Genomic DNA, 19,467 nt, shown 5'->3' with positions numbered 1-19,467 from the left:
CATATGTATAATATAGATGAACTAGCAAAAGACCAACTTATGATGTATACTGCTATATGTAGAAATATATATATATGTATATATACATATATATAAAATGTTAAGACAAAATTTCCACACAATTCTTTTCCACTGTTGTCATGTACACATCCCACAAGCCCCTGGGACATATCTCCTGTCTGGCACTTTGGAAGCAGAATAATTTGTGTTTCTTGCCCACTGAGCTGCCTAATCATTTTCTTCCAGGGGCTACCATCAGCGTAATCATTGATGTGGATGTGAACATATCGGTCATTGTCTCCGCACTCATTGCCATTCTTTATACCCTCGTGGGAGGGCTCTACTCTGTGGCATATACTGATGTTGTACAGCTATTCTGCATTTTTATAGGATTGGTAAGTGGCATAACTCTCATATTTCTTCTCCTTCCTTCCTTCCTTCCTTCCTTCCTTCCTTCCTTCCTTCCTTCCTTCTTTTCTTCCCCCTTCCCTCTCTGTCTGCCTGCCTTATTTCCATCTAAAAGATAATATGTAACTCAGCAAAAATCAGTGGATATATAGTTTTATACAATAAAAATACACAGTATATTTAATACTGTTTGAAATACTATTTTTTCTATGAATTGGATAGATCAAAAGCCCTGGCTATATTTTTTGGTAGCTTTTGACAAAAAGGTATGCTCTAACTCTTGCAAATATTTGGGTTCTGCTTTCTATTATTATTATCATTATTACAATTATTATCATTATTATTGTGATTATTGTTATCTTTAATCTTTTTTTACAACTCAGTCATTATCCTCCCTCCCAGTCTACTCTCTGAATGTTCCTCAGCCCATTTCTCCTCCCCTGTCTCCAAGATGTCCCATACCCCTGCATCCCCTCACATACCCTGCCAGGCCTCTCCATTCCCTGGGGCCTCAAGTCTCTAAAGGATTAGGTGTGTCTTCTTTCATTGAGGCCAAACCATGCAGTCCTCTGTGTGTGTGTGTGTTTGTCTCTCTCTCTCTCTCTCTCTCTCTCTCTCTCTCTCTCTCTCTCTCTCTTTCTGTGTGTGTGTGTGTGTGTGTGTGTGTGTGTGTGTGTGTGTGTGTGTGTGTGTAGCCTCAGACTAACTAGTGTATGCTGCCTGCTTGGTGGCTCAGGGTCTGAGAGATCTCGGGGGTCCAGGTTTGTTGAGACTGCAGGTCTTCCTATGGGGTTGCCCTCTTCTTCAACTTCTTCCAGTCTTTCCCTAATTCAACTAAAGGGGACCTAAGTTTAGATCATTGATTGGATGTAAGTATCTGCTTCTGTCTCAGTAAGCTGCTGGTTGGGTCTTTTGGAGGGCAACCATGCTAGGCTCCTGTCTGTAAGTATATCATAGCATCAGTAATAGTATCAGGTCTTGGAGCCTTCCCTTGAAATGGGTCCCAATTTGGGCCAGTCACTTGACCTACTTTCCCTCAAGTCTCTTCTCCATTTTTGTCTCTGCTCCTGTCTTTTAGACAGGAACAATTTTGGGTCAGAGTTTTGATTGTAGGATGGCAAACTCATCCCTCCATGTGATACCCTGTCATTCTACTAGAAGTGAATTCTACAAGTTCCCTCTCCCCAGTGTTGGGCATTTCATCTAAGGTCTCTCCCTTCGAATCTTGATATTCTCTCATCTCCCAGGTCCCTGGTACATTATAGAGCCCCCCTCCCGTGGTTGTATATTTCCATTCATTCTGTTGGCCCTTGAGGCTTCACTCCTGATTCCCCCGCAGTACCTTGATCATGTTCCCCTTTTTCCCTGCCTTCTACCCCTATTAGTTTGAATCTAATTTTCTTGTAATACTTTTGGTAGTCAGTAGCAACACTCATGAGCAAAGATAAGGTTTAGTGGCAAGCTAGGCAAAATACTACTCTGCTTCTGTTAGTTACTACAAGGTAACTGATAGGTCACAAAAGTATGTGATTACTAAATTCAAAGATTGAAGTATTAGTCTTCAGTCTGTGTGATCTAAAAATAAGGGGCTTAATTACATAAGAGATTAAAAAGATTTACTGTTTATGTTAGTCCTACGATAAATTAGATCCCACACATATACTATTCAGCAAAGAATACTGTCACTATGTAGTATTACTAATATTAGAATAACAGTGAAAGCATTTTGGGGCATGTTAAATATACACTAGTCTACTTGTGATTCTTTGCATCCTCAAATCTTAAAATATAATTCATATCCAAGAAGAATGAATGGAAATGTGCATTCTGTGTTGTGTTAGGGTTTTACTGCTATGAACAAATAACATGACCAAGGCAAGTCTTATAAAGGACAGCATTTAATTGGGGCTGGATTACAGGTTCAGAGGTTCAATCCAATATCATCAAGGCAGGAACATGTCTGCATCCAGTCAGGCATGTTACAGGAGGAGCTGAGAGTTCTACATCTTCAACTGAAGGCTGCTAGCCAAATACTAACTTCCAGGCAGCTAGGATGAGGGTTTCAAGTCCATGCCCTTAGTGACACACTTAATCCAACAAGGCCACACTTCTTAATAATACCAATCCCTGGGCCAAGCATATACAAACCATTACATGTGTCATGGACTGACATGAGTCCATGTGCACAGTCTCATTAAATATGAACATCATGTCAACTGTCCTTGTGCAGAGCTACAGACAAAGAATGTGCACTCATTTTCCAATCAGGATTAAAATATCCTCAATCATATTTTCTCTTATTTTTCTTAGTGTAAAAATTTTCCAGTGACTACTTTGTTTTTTATCCTACATGCATGGAGATGAATCTGATAACTTTTTATTGTACCTTTGTATTATCAATAATAATATCCCAGAGGAATCATTTGACTGCAATCTGACTTACACTGTAAATATTAATTCCCATATAGTAGCACAGCCTCCATTTCAATTCTTCTTCTATACACTTTTATAAGATGTCATTCACACATTTTAAAGTTAAATTACAGAATATTTAATTTGCTCAAGAATTCTCACTGTTTATTTTCAAATTGTCCATACTAAGTGAATGTATAAGACTCTAGATTTAACTCAGCACAATCTTAGCTATTCATAAAGAAAGCAGAAAACACAAAGGCTGTTCTCCTATAGTGTCAGAGATGAGGTCCATATAGGTGGTAGAAGCTTTCATAATTGATGCACTTGTTATCCTAACAAACCCAACTCCAGGTGATAAATCTATTAACCAACAATGTATATCCTGCCTCATTGCTTTACATGAGACTAGAATGTAAGACACATAGACTAATGACTCAAGTGTATAGGTGTAGTTATGGAGGGGAAACATGTAGGGATATATGTTGGAAAAATCTTTCCCATAAAATATTACTAAGTGAATTAAATTATAGGGGTAAACTATTTTTTATTCCTAGGTTAAATTAGATAATCTCTATGTTGCTGGGGTCCAGCCTTGACACGAGTCAGAGTCGTCAAGGACTATGAGTAGAGTAGGCAAATAACGAACCAACTGAGGAAATTGACAGGCTTATTGATTTCCGTGAGAGTGTTCTGAACTGACAAGTCAGAATGCCCACATAGACTTGACTCAGCCCATCTTTTATTGGAATTATACAATGAAATTGGGTTACAAAATTCATAGAGGCATAGAAAAAGGCTTCTCTATTTTCCCGTGTCAGCATTATTTTGTGATACAGAGTAGTACAAATTTAGAACAGAAAAAGGGAACCATACAATCTCACACAAAAATGTTTTACAGCAAGCACGATTTTTTAAAACATTTTGTTGGATTTTTTAAATTTATATTTCATATGTTATCGCCTTTCCTAGTTACCCATCTATAACCTCCAATCCCATCCCCCTTTCCCTATGAAAGTGTTCCCCCACCCATTAACCCATCCCTTCCCACCTCCCCACACTGACATTCCCCTGTACTGGGGGGTCCAGCCTTGGCAGTACCAAAACTTTCTCCTCCCATTGGTGCCCAATATGGCCATCCTCTACTAAATATGCAGCTGGAGCCATGTGGATCTCCCTGTGTACTCTTTGGATGGTGGTTTAGTCACTGGGAGCTCTGTTTGGTTGGTATTGTTCTTATGGAGTTGCAAACCCCTTAAGCAACTTCAATCCTTCAACTAACACCTCCAATGGGGACCTTGTTCTCAGTTCAGTGGTTGGCCACAAGCATTTGCCTCTGTATTTGTCAAGCAAGTACAATTTTTATATCTCCTGATCACCAGTCTCCAGTGAGGTCAGGAGCAGCAATATTGCGGTTACAAAGTATCTTTCAGACATGTGTGAGACAGTATGGTTACATAAAAGGGCAAATATGAAGTCATACTGGTCACCCTGCACTCTTCAGGACCACATCTGCCTGTCTACAGGAACATCCTCACTCAATCTGTGTGATAAATTCCTACGGGGCTACCAATATTATCCCTGAACCCAAGGAACCCATTGCTGAATTTCTGGGAAATATTTGTATGTTATTCTATCCTTAGTTTTGTAATAAAAATGTCCCATTTTTATTGTACAGAATTGAGACTAAGACTAGGAGAACAACTGCAGATTTACTCATCTCTACCCATGGCTCTAGGTTACTTCTATTTTCACCTTGAGTGAGTGACCATAACATACATTTCTCTTCAATTCATGAACAGCCTTCACTTTAAAATTATTGGTAACATCTAGTTTCCGGATACCCAGTGGGCTCCTACTATGTCTTGCCAGGTGACCAAATACTGGTTTAATCAAGGAAGGAGGAAAGAGAAGGATCAGTAAATAGATAAAAAGAATGGTAAGAACTAAGAACAGTTGCAGAAATAACATCACAAGATGCTTCCACCAAAGAAGCAAGCCTGGGGGTCTCTCAGTAATCATACAGGGCCCGAAAGAGGCCATAGCCTCGTGCTCTAAGACACAGTATTCCTAGCAGATTTTTCTTCCTTGTCATTATGGTCCCCAGCATCTCAAACTTTATGTGGGGTGTGTCCAACATTGTTTAGTATTAGGTTAAAAAATACTATATAATTATGGATTTCTTAATTAAAGCACAATAAAGTTGACTCTCTAAATATACTTTATTCTCATAGCTTTTATTCCCATACATGCATACCTAATCAACCTATACTTTAACCATACCTTCTCAGATTCTGTAATTCTATGGGTTTTGTAATCACCCTGAAAGATCCTAAGCTAAACACTGGATTTACTTTGTCTTCCCTTTCTTTTTTCCCTATTCTAACCCAGAGGCTGTTTGTTCTGCCATCTTGCTCTTAGGAGCATCTTTCTATCCAAAGCCCCTGCTCACCTAAGCTTTGTCAGGATGATCTATGATACTCCCATTTGTTTCTGTGTTTTGAAACTCATTGATAATAGCCAAGCATTAGGCTGAAATATGTTTATTACTCCAAAGAAACTTCTCTAGCTTCAGTTACCTACAGAACAAAATTAAAACCTACTTGAGTTTGTCTTTGTCACTAATACTCAAAAGCCACCCAGTGCTAGCCAAACCTTGTTACCCAACACATGTAAACACACACACACACACACACACACACACACACACACACACACCATATGCAAATAATCCTTTAAGATATTTCTTAGGATATTTAATTCTAAAATGGTTCAGAGGCCAAGCACATTAGAAAGAAACTGAATTTGAAGTTTGAATTTTCCTGATCTTGCAAAATTTAGCTCAATCCTATCTTATATTTAGTAGTGGACGACAACTGTACTTCCCAGTCAACCACACAATCACATGGGGAACAACCTATACATTTCAGTGTACTTTGTTGCTGAGTAGTAATGGTTGGTAGGTCCTGTGAGTTAAAAGTATTTTCTACTTAAAATGATTTCACTCCAGGTAGTGTACCGTAATTTGAGTAATGTCTGTATGGTTCTACTTGTTCGTTCTTCCCTGACTCCTTTTAACTCTGCCTCTCTTTACCAGTCTTGGGGCACATCCTTCCATCACCTGTTTTCCTCCCATATTAATGGATATGTATTTTTGTTGAATTCACAGGAAACATAAAATGTATGCATGTGAATGTGTATATGTGTCTGTATGAGTATGTGGGCGTACATGATGCAATATGTTCTGGCCAAAATGTTCAGCTGACCACTACTATAGTTTATATGATCCAATATAATCAAACACATGACTATTTAATGAGTTTTTTCGGTTTTTCCTAAATCAGTCTTTAATGGCATAGAGGACATAATTTCAGACCTTTCTCTTTCTGAGAAAGAGCAGCTATCAATCAAACTGTGCCCACTCTGAGAAAGATGAACTAGTAACATGACTCATGAATATCCAGGACAGTGAAGCTCATAGCCAATGCTCCAATGTTACTCTTTCTTCCAGTGGATCAGTGTCCCATTTGCCCTGTCACATCCTGCAGTCACCGACATTGGATTCACTGCTGTGCATGCTAAATACCAGAGTCCCTGGCTGGGAACCATTGAATCAATTGAAGTCTACACCTGGCTTGATAATTTTCTGTTGTTGGTAAGTGACACTGTCATCTGAGAAATGTAGTCTAATTATTAATAAAATCAAAGACATGTTCAGGATTTCACATGTGTACAAAGGGTTCACCTGCTGACTCATGACCATATCTGAATTAACTCTTTTTCTTGAAAGGATAAAGCCACATGCTGACTAATAGTAGCCTACACAAAGTGGACAACAAATGGAAGCTTAACAGTCTAGCACTATATCATAGCATGTTCTGGGTCCAGATTTCTGCAGTAATAGAATCCCATAAATCATGTAGTCCCAACTGTACCATAGAGGTTTACCTTAGCTGGAAAGCTCTGCTATCTGAAGCTTCTGATTTGTATTTTGGAAACATTAAAATATACTTTATTCTGATATAAGTAGTTCATTTATGAATTATACAGTATATCAACTTGTAGAGTCTAGGCCTTCAAGACTCAAGGCAAGTTAGAAGTGTCACAATGGAGCAGCTCAAAAGATGGCTTAAACACACGCAGACAAAACCCTGGTTTGACAGCACTGTGGGCTAGGGCTAGCAACAAGCACAGAGGAAATCATAGCATATTGCAGGCTGAGGAAGAGAAAAGAACTATGCAAACCCTATCAGAATTCATGATTCTGCTAACTAAGGAGATTATACATGGGGGGAAAGTCATCCCATCTAATTTCAAGGTAAGAAATTTGTTATTTTGGGAACAAAGTAAAACTGAAATTTGTTATATTTGTTTAGTTTTTAGAGGAATAATGATATTTTATGAGTTAATGTGTGTGTCACTTTGCTGAATATTAACAATTTCTCAATACTCAAAGTAGGCATGTTTTTCCCAGTAAAACATTTGTTAGTAAGAGGCAGGAAGAGTTGGGGGAGAGCATGTTTTTGGTAGTGTCTTCTCTCCTAAGGATTGTGAAGAAACCCCTTGACTTTCCTTTCCCTGGGATGCTTTATAATTGTGAATATAAAGAGTGACATGTGAATGACACATGCCTACCATTGTGTTTGTAGTTACATGTAAATGATGAAAGGCAGAAAAAGGAAAATTGTTTGCTATCAATCTTGTGGCTGAGATAGGAATAAAAATCACATGGTCCTTTGTCCCATACTACATTGAAGTTCTATTAAGACTCATCTGTAAAATAAAACATATCTAGCTTAGTCAAGCTCATTATACCAATTGTAAGACAAGTAGAAACTAAGCACTACATATTGAGTGGAAGGGGAAGCTATAGAAATAAGCTTTGAATTTTTGAGTACTGCTAATAGCACTGGGAGTCTCTCTCAGTCCCACCATTCATAGTTACCTCTAAATTAAACCTACAGTCTCATTCCCTTAGTCTTTCTGTTGCTCTTCCAAACTCATTTTCCAAATTTCCTTCTATCTTCATCAATAGGGCTCCCACAACAAGGTAGACAAACAGAAGTCTATTTTTTGAAATTCTAGCAGCTAGAATCTGATGTCAAGATGTCTTCCTCAGGTTTAGACTTTTAACTTCTCACTATGTCTATACATAGTAAAAAGATCATCAATCCCATTTAGAAGAGTTCCACTCTTTTAATCTGATTATTTCCACAAAAGTTCAATTCAGTTCCAATCCTATCAAACTAGGATCTGGTTTTCAGCATATGAATTTGTCTCTTTGAAAACAGTAGTTACATATTACTTTACTTAAAAACAGTAAAGATTCAGGATAGTTGATATATGTATATAATTATAATATATATATTATGCACCTGTGTGTTAATAAATTCATATCATTTAGAGACATGAGAAATGTCATTGATGTATTAATTAGTACATTTAAAAATAAAAATGGTTTTGGGTGAATATAGACAAGGGATGGATTTATAAATTTTACATTTTATTTTTAACGGTTTTACTTTTGAATACCCATGACTTGTACTGGAAGGAAAATTACTCTGTGCTATACTTGACATGAATGAAATAAAGATAAATAAGACAGCGATGCCAAAGTTAAATCCCTGAAGTTAAACCACAAGTGACACAGCAAGCTCCTTCAACTCTCCTCATTCACATATTAATTCCTGAACACCAACTTTCCATCCATCTCACAGTTGGAGGTGTGTCAGTACTCTAGGAGAGAGTCAATAATCTTCCATACTTCTCTCTAACAACTGCTCTAGACCCTAAACTCTACTCATATCATACATGCAATGATCCCATAGATACCTGAGGATCATTCTGTTTTTACTTTTCCTGAGGATCATTCTGTTTTTACTTTTTTTCATGTTAACATCCCCTCAAGAAACTCATCTTCTTCTTCTTCTTCTTTTTTTTTTTTTGATTAACTTGAGTATTTCTTATTTACATTTCGAGTGTTATTCCCTTTCCCGGTTTCCGGGCAAACATCCCCCTAATCCCTCCCCCTCCCCTCCTTTATGGGTGTTCCCCTCCCCATCCTCCCCCCATTGCCGCCCTCCCCGCAACAATCTATTTCACTGGGGGTTCAGTCTTAGCAGGACCCAGGGCTTCCCCTTACACTGCTGATCTTACTAGGATATTCATTGCTACCTATGAGGTCAGAGTCCAGGGTCAGTCCATGTATAGTCTTTAGGTAGTGGCTTAGTCCCTGGAAGCTCTGGTTGCTTGGTATTGTTGTACATATGGGGTCTCCACCCCCTTCAAGCTCTTCCAGTTCTTTCTCTGATTCCTTCAACGGGGGTCCTATTCTCAGTTCAGTGGTTTGCTGCTGGCATTTGCCTCTGTATTTGCTGTATTCTGGCTGTGTCTCTCAGGAGCGATCTACATCCGGCTCCTGTCAGTCTGCACTTCTTTGCTTCATCCATCTTGTCTAATTGGATGGCTGTATATGTATGGGCCACATGTGGGGCAGGCTTTGAATGGGTGTTCCTTCTGTGTCTGTTTTAATCTTTGCCTCTCTATTCCCTGCCAAGGGTATTCTTATTCCCCTTTTAAAGAAGGAGTGAAGCATTCACATTTTGATCATCCGTCTTGAGTTTCATTTGTTCTAGGCATCTAGGATAATTCAAGCATTTGGACTAATAGAAACTCATCTTCTTGTATGTCTAACTTAGATGTCACTTCTGCAGGCTTCACACATTGCTCTGCCGGCATCTACTTATCTTCTCTCAACCACACATAATTGTCTCAGTTTTGTTCCTATTCAGATTTCTTATAGCCTATTTTAATGCCTCAAAGCTTTCTGTTTTTGTGCTAATATTAACAAAAATATTAAGCATACCTCTAATATACATATTCACATTTATCAACCATTTTCATATACTGCTCTAAAATATATGCAATCTAAGTAGAAACCCAAATCATGAAATATATTCAGTAAACGTGAACATAGAGGGAAGCTCTGATCTCTTCAGTGCAATGAGCGTTCAGCATACTCCCCTTTAGTAAAACACTACAGTGCCCTGACTGTCCCAGAAAAGTGTGAAAACAATGTGTTTTTACCATTCTCATGCCCACTATATGATTAACATCTAGAGATACTCATTGGGCACATGATTCACAATTCATCACATGATTTTCAGGATCTCGGTTTTTAAATTTTTTATGACAGTTGGAATTCCTGTCCCAAAGTAAATTGACTTCTGGGTAATTTTAAAATCTTCTTTTTTTTTCTTTTTTTTCTTTTTTCTTTTTTTTGTGTGTGTGGGAGGGGAGCTAGGCAAGCGCTCTACCACTGAGCTAAATCCCCAACTCCCGACTTCTGGGTAATTTTAGGCAGTTAAAAGCAATCAAGTTAAGAAAAATAAATAAAAAAAAAACTGTCTAGTATACCCATAGAGAAATAATTCAAGAAATCCAGGATTTAAAAAAATATCACCATTGTTACACATTTGCATAGCTTCCCTGGATGTTTTAACAACTACTATACTAGATCACTTGGAATCAACACAATTTGTCATAGTCTGACTGGGAAGCCCAGGATTGAGGCATTAGCAAGATATGTCTGATGAGGGTTAACCCTTCATAGACAGCACATTCTTGCTGTGTCCTTAGTTGGTAGAAAAGGAAACTAATCTCCCTTAATTATTTTTTATTGTTTTTTGTTAGCAAAAATACTAACTAGATTTATAAGAATCCCATTTTCATGAAATAATTAATTCACCCAGAGCCGATAATGCTACAGATTCCTCTACCCAGAATATCAGAATTTAAATTGACAAAGGTTGCAAACACAGTTGTAGCAGTTGGGATTTGTGTTCTGCGGAGCATTTTTTCCATGTGCCCATCGACTAAAACACTGCAAGTGATGTAGCGTTGCAAAACTCCTAAGAAGCAACACTTTAATTTGCTCCCTTCATTTGACTTATGCTGAATCCCTGGGTTCTCATGCAGATGCTGGGTGGAATACCATGGCAAGCCTACTTCCAGAGGGTCCTCTCTTCATCGTCAGCGACCTATGCTCAGGTGCTGTCCTTCCTGGCAGCTTTTGGGTGCCTGGTGATGGCTCTACCAGCCATATGCATTGGGGCCATTGGAGCCTCCACAGGTAAAGTGCTTGCGTCTTTGTCACATGTTCAAGGCAGTGTCCCCAACCCCTAATGGCTGTTCTTTCTATGCCACATCCTTCTTTCCCCTACATAGTACATGAATTCTTTCTGCATGACCTCACCAGGCCTTTGCTATAGCATTCTACAAATAGAATTCTAACAAATGTTGTTTCCTTGGTTTTTCATTTGTTTGTTTGTTTGTTTGGTTGGTTGGTAGGTTGGTTGGTTGGTTGGGGCTTTTTAGATTTTTTCTTAATAGTGAAACTTTTGGTTACACCAATTTTGGTGTATTAGCAACTGTATTCTGTCAACCAGGAGAAATCTGTGATGCACATTATATGCCCCGAGTGATAGGGATGTTAAAAATAGTACTCCATTCTGAATTTAACTATAAAGAGTAGATATGAACACTGAAGACTTTTTATAGTCCTCTTTGTGAGCCCAAGAGATGCAAAAATTGCAAGCCACTCCAGTAGGAGACCATCCTTATTCTGTCATTATGGTCTCCAGGAACCACTGTAAACAGGAGATTTTAGCTCTTATTTTCAATAGTTTGCTAAACAAAAAGGTTTTTCTATTCTCCTTGCAGAAGCTAAGCTGTTTGTATTGGGTAAGATAAAGAAACTAAATACTAATATAACAAAAAAGGAGCAATATAAAATTATTTCTCTGATGGTCTCTAGGCAACATTTCTAAAGTCTTGCCTTTCACTTTCTTGAACATAATCATGCCTGTTGATCATGCTTTTTCTATGATAGAAAGAGGAAGCTAGATCCCTGCAAGCACACTGACAACTCTCAGAAGGGCTCTGTCTTTGCAACCTAATCACCGCTATGCCTAAAACCAATCTTATTACCTTGTGGATTGGGGCTTCAGAGACCTAGGAGAAGTGTAAACATAAAATCATAAGAGCATGACAGAAACTGAGATCTGCAGTCAGTGGAGCATTTTATGAACTTCAGAACTAAGTTACAGCTGTCTTAATTGTGATTATGAGGAAACATGTAGATTGAAATGAAAGTACGTAACACTAACCCATATTCAGTAACATTGAGTTCATTAAAAACATATTAGAAAAGTTTACCTTTTATCTTGTTTTCTTTAATAAAGGGAATACTATTTATTGAAATTTTTGGTATATTTTTATTTTAGCTTTTATAACAGAGTCACAATTCATAGTGTAATCTTCCTGTACCATGCCCATACTTGACATAAAATAATAACTGAATGATAAAAACATTTGGTCAAGGTCTTCATCAGCATTTGTTTCTGTAATAAGAATATAGGGTTTGCTTGGCATGAGCAGATAAATCCACTCCCTTCTATGGATATCCATGCATGTGTAAACAGGTTAACAAAAACAAGCATACAGTTTACTGTTTCCTAGATTGGGTGTACGTTTATTATTATTTTCTCTGGTAACTTAACTTCTCAGTTGTGGCTTTAGGCCTGGTTGCATACAGGCGTACCTTTAATTATAACTGTAATGGGAAGTGAGCAAGCGAGAAGAACCACTATTGGTTGGCCTTGACATTGTAGCAACAAGAAAGATCAGCAAACATTAAAGAAGTCAACCAATGTATAGATATCCAGGTCCCTTGCACATACATAGCAAAGGAGAAGAAGCATATTCAAAGATAAACTAGTGTTTCAGGTCATTTTATTACCCCAAGTGTGAAAGCCTCCCAGATACCTGAGCCTCATAAATGAAAAAGGCCTACCCTTATCATAACCTACTCCTTCTATAATGAAAACTCTACATAAGATGGAGTTGCTTAGAAGCAAACTACTCAAAGGTAGCTCCAAGGCTACACTGTCCTCAGAAAAAGGGTGAATAGGGAATAAAATCTGCTGTGATTTCAATGTGTGCACAGGTCCCTGGACGCCATTCAGTTCCAAGTGATCTAAAGAAAATGTTTGATTTAAGATTTGTTATCTGTGATTTTGAGTAAGCACCACTGCACACAAAGAACATCTGGGTGCCAGGGCACAGCAGGTATAACTAAACCTGAATGCCAGCAACACTCACTAGGCCCAGGCAGATCAGACATATTACATGACCAGCATATGGACTTCTCACCTTAGTAGATCATGTCAACACTTTGAGTTGTGATGGTTGTTTCTGCTCCACAGACTGGAACCAAACTGCATATGGGTTTCCAGATCCCAAGACCAAGGAGGAAGCAGACATGATTCTCCCGATTGTTCTACAGTACCTCTGCCCTGTGTACATTTCCTTCTTTGGGCTTGGTGCTGTTTCTGCTGCTGTCATGTCCTCGGCTGACTCATCCATCCTATCAGCAAGTTCCATGTTTGCTCGGAATATCTACCAGCTTTCCTTCAGACAAAATGTAAGGCCAGCCTTTTAATCTGTCGTCGTCGTCATCATCATCATCATCATCATCATCATCATCATCATCATCATCATCAGTCATTGCCAATGTATTTTCTATATCTATTATATATCTAGAATTGCAGAAAGAGTCTCTGTAAGTTGAAATATAAAATTTGGAATGTTCCAAAATCCAAAACTTTTTGAAAAACCAACAAAATGTTACTAGTGGAAGGTGTCATATTATGAAACCTTGTACAAAGCATAGTACATAAAATACTAAATGTAGTATATGAAATCACTGTCAGGCAATATCTATAAGCTACACATGAAATACGTAATTTCTGTTTTAAAGTTGAATTTCACTCCTAGTGTATTTCATTATGAGCATGCTAATGTTCCAATATTCAAAAATAAACCCCTCACAATATAAGACACTGAAGGATACTGAAGTCTCTCTCTCTCTCTGTCTCTCCATATATATGTCATTCCTACATATGTCATTCTATTACACCAAGTCTGAAGGCCTCCCAGATACCTGCCTCATGAATGAAAAAGGCCTATGTTTAGTGTAACCTACTCCTATTTCTATAATGAAAACTCTACATAAGATGGAATTGCTTAGAAGCAAACTAACTCAAAGTTATTGATCCAAAACACATATATATGTAAATATAGTGTATTTATCCTGCAAATGAATCACAGTATCTCATGCCATTGTTTATTTTCACAGTTAAAGAAATATACTGGTATAACTTTTCTCCAAGAGAATGTCATGTTACTGTAGTTTAAATTTCTTGTCTTTCTGGTATAAGACAATACAGCTTCAAAATTTTTAGGAAGGCATTTAATCTGATTAAATATACTAGGATCCTAGAGAGACCTAATGGCTATAAGTCATGGTGAACTACTTAACACTATTTTTATAACAACTTCTGTGGTCTTTGAATTCCTCGGGATGCCTTTGCATACAGTAGCCTTTCTATTTGATTTTTCTTATAGAGCCAAAAAGGTTTTAGGACTGCTAGCTACCATAGTCCTTGGAGAACAGTGGGCCGCTCTCAAGAGCTTTTCTCTATCATGTAAAGCTTGACTTCTCACCAGGTTTCCTAGGTCATAGTCAGCAAAGTAAGTCCATTAAAGCCAACCAGATGACTCAGTTTAAAAATGTGCCTGCCACCAATTCTGATAGTCCATATTTCATCCTTGAAAGCTATGATTAGAAGAACTGGCACTTGCAAATTCTGACTTCCACCCATGTACCTTAGCATATATATTTGCACATGGGTATGTGTATGTACATGCCCAATTTTTTTAAAAGTGGACCATTAGTATGCCCTAGAAGCATCTGATTTAGAGCACTAAAAAATTAATGTTTTTGATAGAACTCTTACAAGGACACACTTTCAGGTTGCCCATATTCTCAGTATTTCACATGAGTAAGATCTCACCTAGCAATATTTTATGTGTGACATAAGATCTTAGTTATCTCAGCTTTCCCTCTGTACATTCAAAAGAAGGCTTCATGGTCTCACTTCCTACATATGGTAAACAGAAGTCTTTTCACCCAAGTGCCGTAAGTTGCATCAGCTTTGGACACAGGAGACAGGATAATGTCAATTTTAAAGCATATAAGTTTATCCTATGCATCACTTAAAAAGCCAAAACCTTGTTGGTAAACCTGACTATGCATTGATTCCTCATAGGCATCAGACAAGGAAATTGTGTGGGTCATGAGGATCACTGTGTTTGTGTTTGGAGCATCTGCAACAGCCATGGCCTTGCTCACGAAGACTGTGTATGGGCTCTGGTACCTGAGCTCTGACCTTGTCTACATCATCATCTTCCCACAGCTGCTCTGTGTACTCTTCATCAAAGGAACCAACACTTATGGGGCAGTTGCTGGTTATATTTTTGGACTTTTCCTGAGAATTACCGGAGGAGAGCCATATCTATACTTGCAGCCCTTAATCTTCTACCCTGGTTATTACCCTGACAAGAATGGTATATACAATCAGAGGTTCCCATTTAAAACTCTCTCCATGGTTACCTCATTCTTTACCAACATTTGTGTTTCCTATCTAGCCAAGTATCTATTTGAAAGTGGAACCTTGCCTCCAAAATTAGATATATTTGATGCTGTTGTCTCAAGGCACAGTGAAGAGAACATGGACAAGACCATTCTAGTCAGAAATGAAAACATCAAATTAAATGAACTTGCACCTGTAAAGCCTCGACAGAGCCTAACCCTCAGTTCAACTTTCACCAATAAAGAGGCTCTCCTTGATGTTGATTCCAGTCCAGAGGGATCTGGGACTGAAGATAACTTACAATGACCCCATGTAAAATATACAGAACAGGGCATTGCTGTAGGGTAATACTGGGAAAAAGGTTTGGAGCATATCTTATACATGTTACAATATAAATGTTTGAGGAAAAAAGTTTTTCAGAAATAAGATATTATGGATGAGTTCAGAAAAATAACAATTGCACAGTGAGGCAGAAGCAAGCGTGAAGGCAACAGCTTTATTTCTCATCGTAGCACTTTTCATTTTGAATAGCTTTGTTAAGCACATAAAAATGCATAAAGCCCCAGCCAAAGAAAGTGGCCAAATAATATTTATCTTTATTATGGAAGGAAGGAATATTTATTAAAGAGTCCATTGGAAGGAGATTGGATGGTCCCGATCATTTTCACTGGCGAATGCACTGGATAACAGATTAATTACTACAACATGGAGGTTATGCATGTATTCACGGTCACTACTGTGAAGGATGCAGTGGGTTAGCCAGTACACTTTTCCCCATGGGTAGGTTGTCTGGCTCTCCCATAATCTTAACTATGGCATTTACCCATTTTTCAAGGTGTGCTTTCTTACCCTTTTTTGCCATCTAGCATGTGTACTCTCTCCATTCATCCCTCCATCTATCTATCCCTCCTTCTTTCTACACTCTCTCCTTTCTTCTGCTCTTTCCCTTTCACTCCCTTTCTCCCTTCTCTTTATCTCTTTATATTTTGTTTCTGTGAGGGGCTGGAACTCTATTACAGGGCCTTGCACATGCTAAGTAAGAGCTCTCCTACTGAGCTACATTGCAACCTCACAATAATTTATTTTTTTAGTAATATCGTACATTATTCTAAGCACAAGCAACACAACAATATCTTATTTAATAGTGACATTTTTATGTGAAAATGATAGAAAACAGAGTTTATGTTGGAGTAAGATAGAAGCACTGAGCCCTTTAAGTGTGACCACAGTTGCTATATGCTCAAAGAGAAGGGTCCAAAACCAAGCATGAAATGGTTGTTGGGCAGCATTACAGCAATAAGTCAAGAAGAAAAGGAAAAGAAGGAGAAGAAGAAAAACGGATTTCTGTCTCCAGCTTTTATACATTAAATGTTGTTACACATTATAAATATAATGTCTTGGCTTATCTTCTAAGAGTATTGGAGGCAAAGTTGAGCCATATATAAAGTGTGGTTTCTGTCTAACATCTGTTACAAGTGCCACCTGCTTCATCAGCATGCATTCGACGCATATATATTACCAGCAGTTCCCAAATAACTCTCTGAGAAACTGGGAAACAAACCCTGCTTACTTTTGGACATCCAATAATGTAAGAGTTTAGTGCTAAGGATCTACTCTTGACACTTTTCCACATAAGCCATTTTTAGGGACTGGACAGATCACCACAAGTGTGTATATTGATTTTCAAATGTAATAGAAAACAAAAAGTAAAAACAAGTCATAGAAGAAGCCATCATTTTTAATGTCTTTTGTGTACATGGATTTCAGGAGGTCAATCATTAAATGTAATTTTGCTTTTCTTTGTAGCATTCAGAATTACATATAAAACTTGTGCCACCAAACCCTAGAATTCTTTTTATAAGTTACAGTTATTATCTCTTAAAGCATCACATTTGGAACTCCTTTCTTTAAAAAGGATGACTTAAAAATTCCTACTGTGACTTTTAAAATGTAAAATTAAATAATTTTACATATTGTAATGTCCTATTTTTCAGGATTGTCTCAATCCTTAAACCACTTTACTGATTTGTGTATGTACGTAAGGAAGAGAATTCATTTACCCTCCAGTTTATCTCAGAATCAGCTCACTAGCTATGGAGTAGTTATGGAAATTATGGAGTCTGAGATGTTCAAACATGGTGTGAGAAAAGAGTCAAAGGAAAAAAGAAAACACAGATAAAAAAGTAGTAAACTTTGTACTTGAAAATCTACTAGTGACAATGATGAAATTTCTGGTAAACATGGTATTTCAGATGCACAAAGTCTTCCAACAGAGACAAAAGAGAAACTTTTGCCCAACTCATGATCTTCCATGAAATTGTTGAGGTGTTTGCTTGCATTAGGAACATCACAGAACCTCACTCACACTAGATCTCACAGCGAAGCAGGTTCCTTTCACAGACATTACACTTTGTAATGCTCTTAGTCAACAACTGTCCAACTAAGCTTAAAATATTTAAAGTATCATAATAGCAAAAATGAGAGAAGAATCCCAAGATATTTATTTATGCATACTCTTGAATGGAATTCCCCATGATTTCCAAGAAAGAGATGATGCTTCAAGGTATATTGGATTGGAGACATCTCTAAATTATTCCAGATTCAAGCAGCAGACCTCATTTTCAAATCCCCAATGAAATCAAAATAACCCAAATGTTTCAGCCTCTTGCTTGGGAAGTAATACATGTGGATAGCATTTGAGCAAGATAGGAGTTTCACTCCTATATATTAACAATGATTGTGCTATGTTTCTTAGGTAATTTGTGTTCCTCTCCATGTGTTCAGAACATCAAGCTTGTAGCTGGAACGATATGTTAACAAGCTGTCAAATGCTCAGTGCCAAAATCCAATTTCATTGTTATACTTACAAGTAATGAATTTTATGTGCATATTATATGAATGTAAGCTTGAAATGAATGCATTTAATATTTAATATAATGTATATTGAAAATGTCATTTGTAAATAATGAATTAGCATTATATTTTAAACATAAATCATCATTTCCCTTTTTGTCCTTCTACAAAATTTGCTCTGGTATCCTATGTAACGTATAATAAGTTTGTTATAATGTATGTTGGCTACTGCATAGACAAATGCATAGAATTGTTCCAAAACTTATATTTTTATCTGTCAAAATGTTATACAAAATTATACAGAAATAAGTAGATTTACAAGTACACATGTATGTGTTCAAATGTAATGATACTGTATTAAATTATTCCATTGCAATTCAAAATATCATGTCTAGATTTAATGTTTGGGGGCTTCTTTTTAAATATAAATGGTGCTTGAAGACAATAATGCAATGGGAGTGAAAAAAACCAATGTATAGAAAGATACATAAATGTCAAGTGGGAAAACTGCAACTTGTAACATCTTGGAGCAATCTATACACCTTATCCTAGAAGCAGATGGATGCACCTTCTCTTAGATTATAAGGGTCTTCTTTGGAATTAAATAAATATCAAAGTGTCCATTTCATTACTAGAAAAAAATCAGTTTTTTAAATGACTGTCTTATGACTGTTGATGTGGGAGATATAGCCAGTACACAGGGACAAACCAGTGTTCTCCAAGATTATACTGGTTTCTTGTCTAAACCTTTCAAGGAGTATTTAAAAGTGATATTTTATCTAGCTTCAGAACTTTGGCTCTTTGTCCATTACCATAAGCATTGTGTACATAAGACATGTACAGGTAGAAGGATCTAAAAGAGTTCATGGAAGAATAAAATGCACCTCTGACAAGGAAACATGGCATGTTCATCCACCATTGAGGATGTTCTTCTTTATGTCTGAATTCTGCTTTAACTCAAATATTCTACAGTAAATTTATTAGAAATGAAAACACAGAAAGCATAAAAGCAGAGTCAAAGCTGGTATAATGGCAGTGATGTCTACCTGTTCAGGAGGATAAGGCAAGAGGATTGGAAGTACAAGGCTTGTCTAGGCTACAGATTGAGCCCAAGATCACCCTGGGCAACTTAGTTATTATCTAAAAGATGACAGGTTTTAAAAGCTGGCTGGAGATACTGGATCACTGGCTAGTATGCTCACATAACCTTTGTGAAATATCAGGTTCAGTCACTGTTATTGGTGGAATCATAGTGTACATTCTAGAGAAACTTAGGAAGCTAGAAAAAAAAATGTTGCCA

At 37.4% G+C, this 19,467-nt stretch overlaps 1 protein-coding gene across 3 annotated transcripts in view; it reads left to right on the top strand.

Annotated features, from left to right (window-relative positions):
- Slc5a7 (solute carrier family 5 member 7) overlaps positions 1–18,795 on the top strand; it is a 31,016-nt gene extending 12,221 nt beyond the window's left edge. The window contains exons 5-9 of one of the 3 annotated variants that reach the window (XM_087567901.1): positions 247–395; positions 6,332–6,475; positions 10,798–10,951; positions 13,086–13,303; positions 14,991–18,795. In XM_087567901.1, coding sequence (XP_087424027.1) covers positions 247–395; positions 6,332–6,475; positions 10,798–10,951; positions 13,086–13,303; positions 14,991–15,620 — 1,295 coding nt within the window. In that variant the 3' untranslated portion in view covers positions 15,621–18,795. 3 annotated transcript variants of the gene reach the window in all.
- The last annotated feature ends 672 nt before the right edge of the window (positions 18,796–19,467 follow it).

This window comes from Rattus norvegicus, chromosome 9 (assembly GCF_021556685.1).
Source record: "Rattus norvegicus strain SHRSP/BbbUtx chromosome 9, alternate assembly SHRSP_T2T, whole genome shotgun sequence".
NCBI classification, from domain to species: Eukaryota; Metazoa; Chordata; class Mammalia; order Rodentia; family Muridae; genus Rattus; species Rattus norvegicus.
The sequence above is the reverse complement of the archived record's forward strand: the minus strand, read 5'-3'. Positions and strand labels throughout refer to the sequence as shown.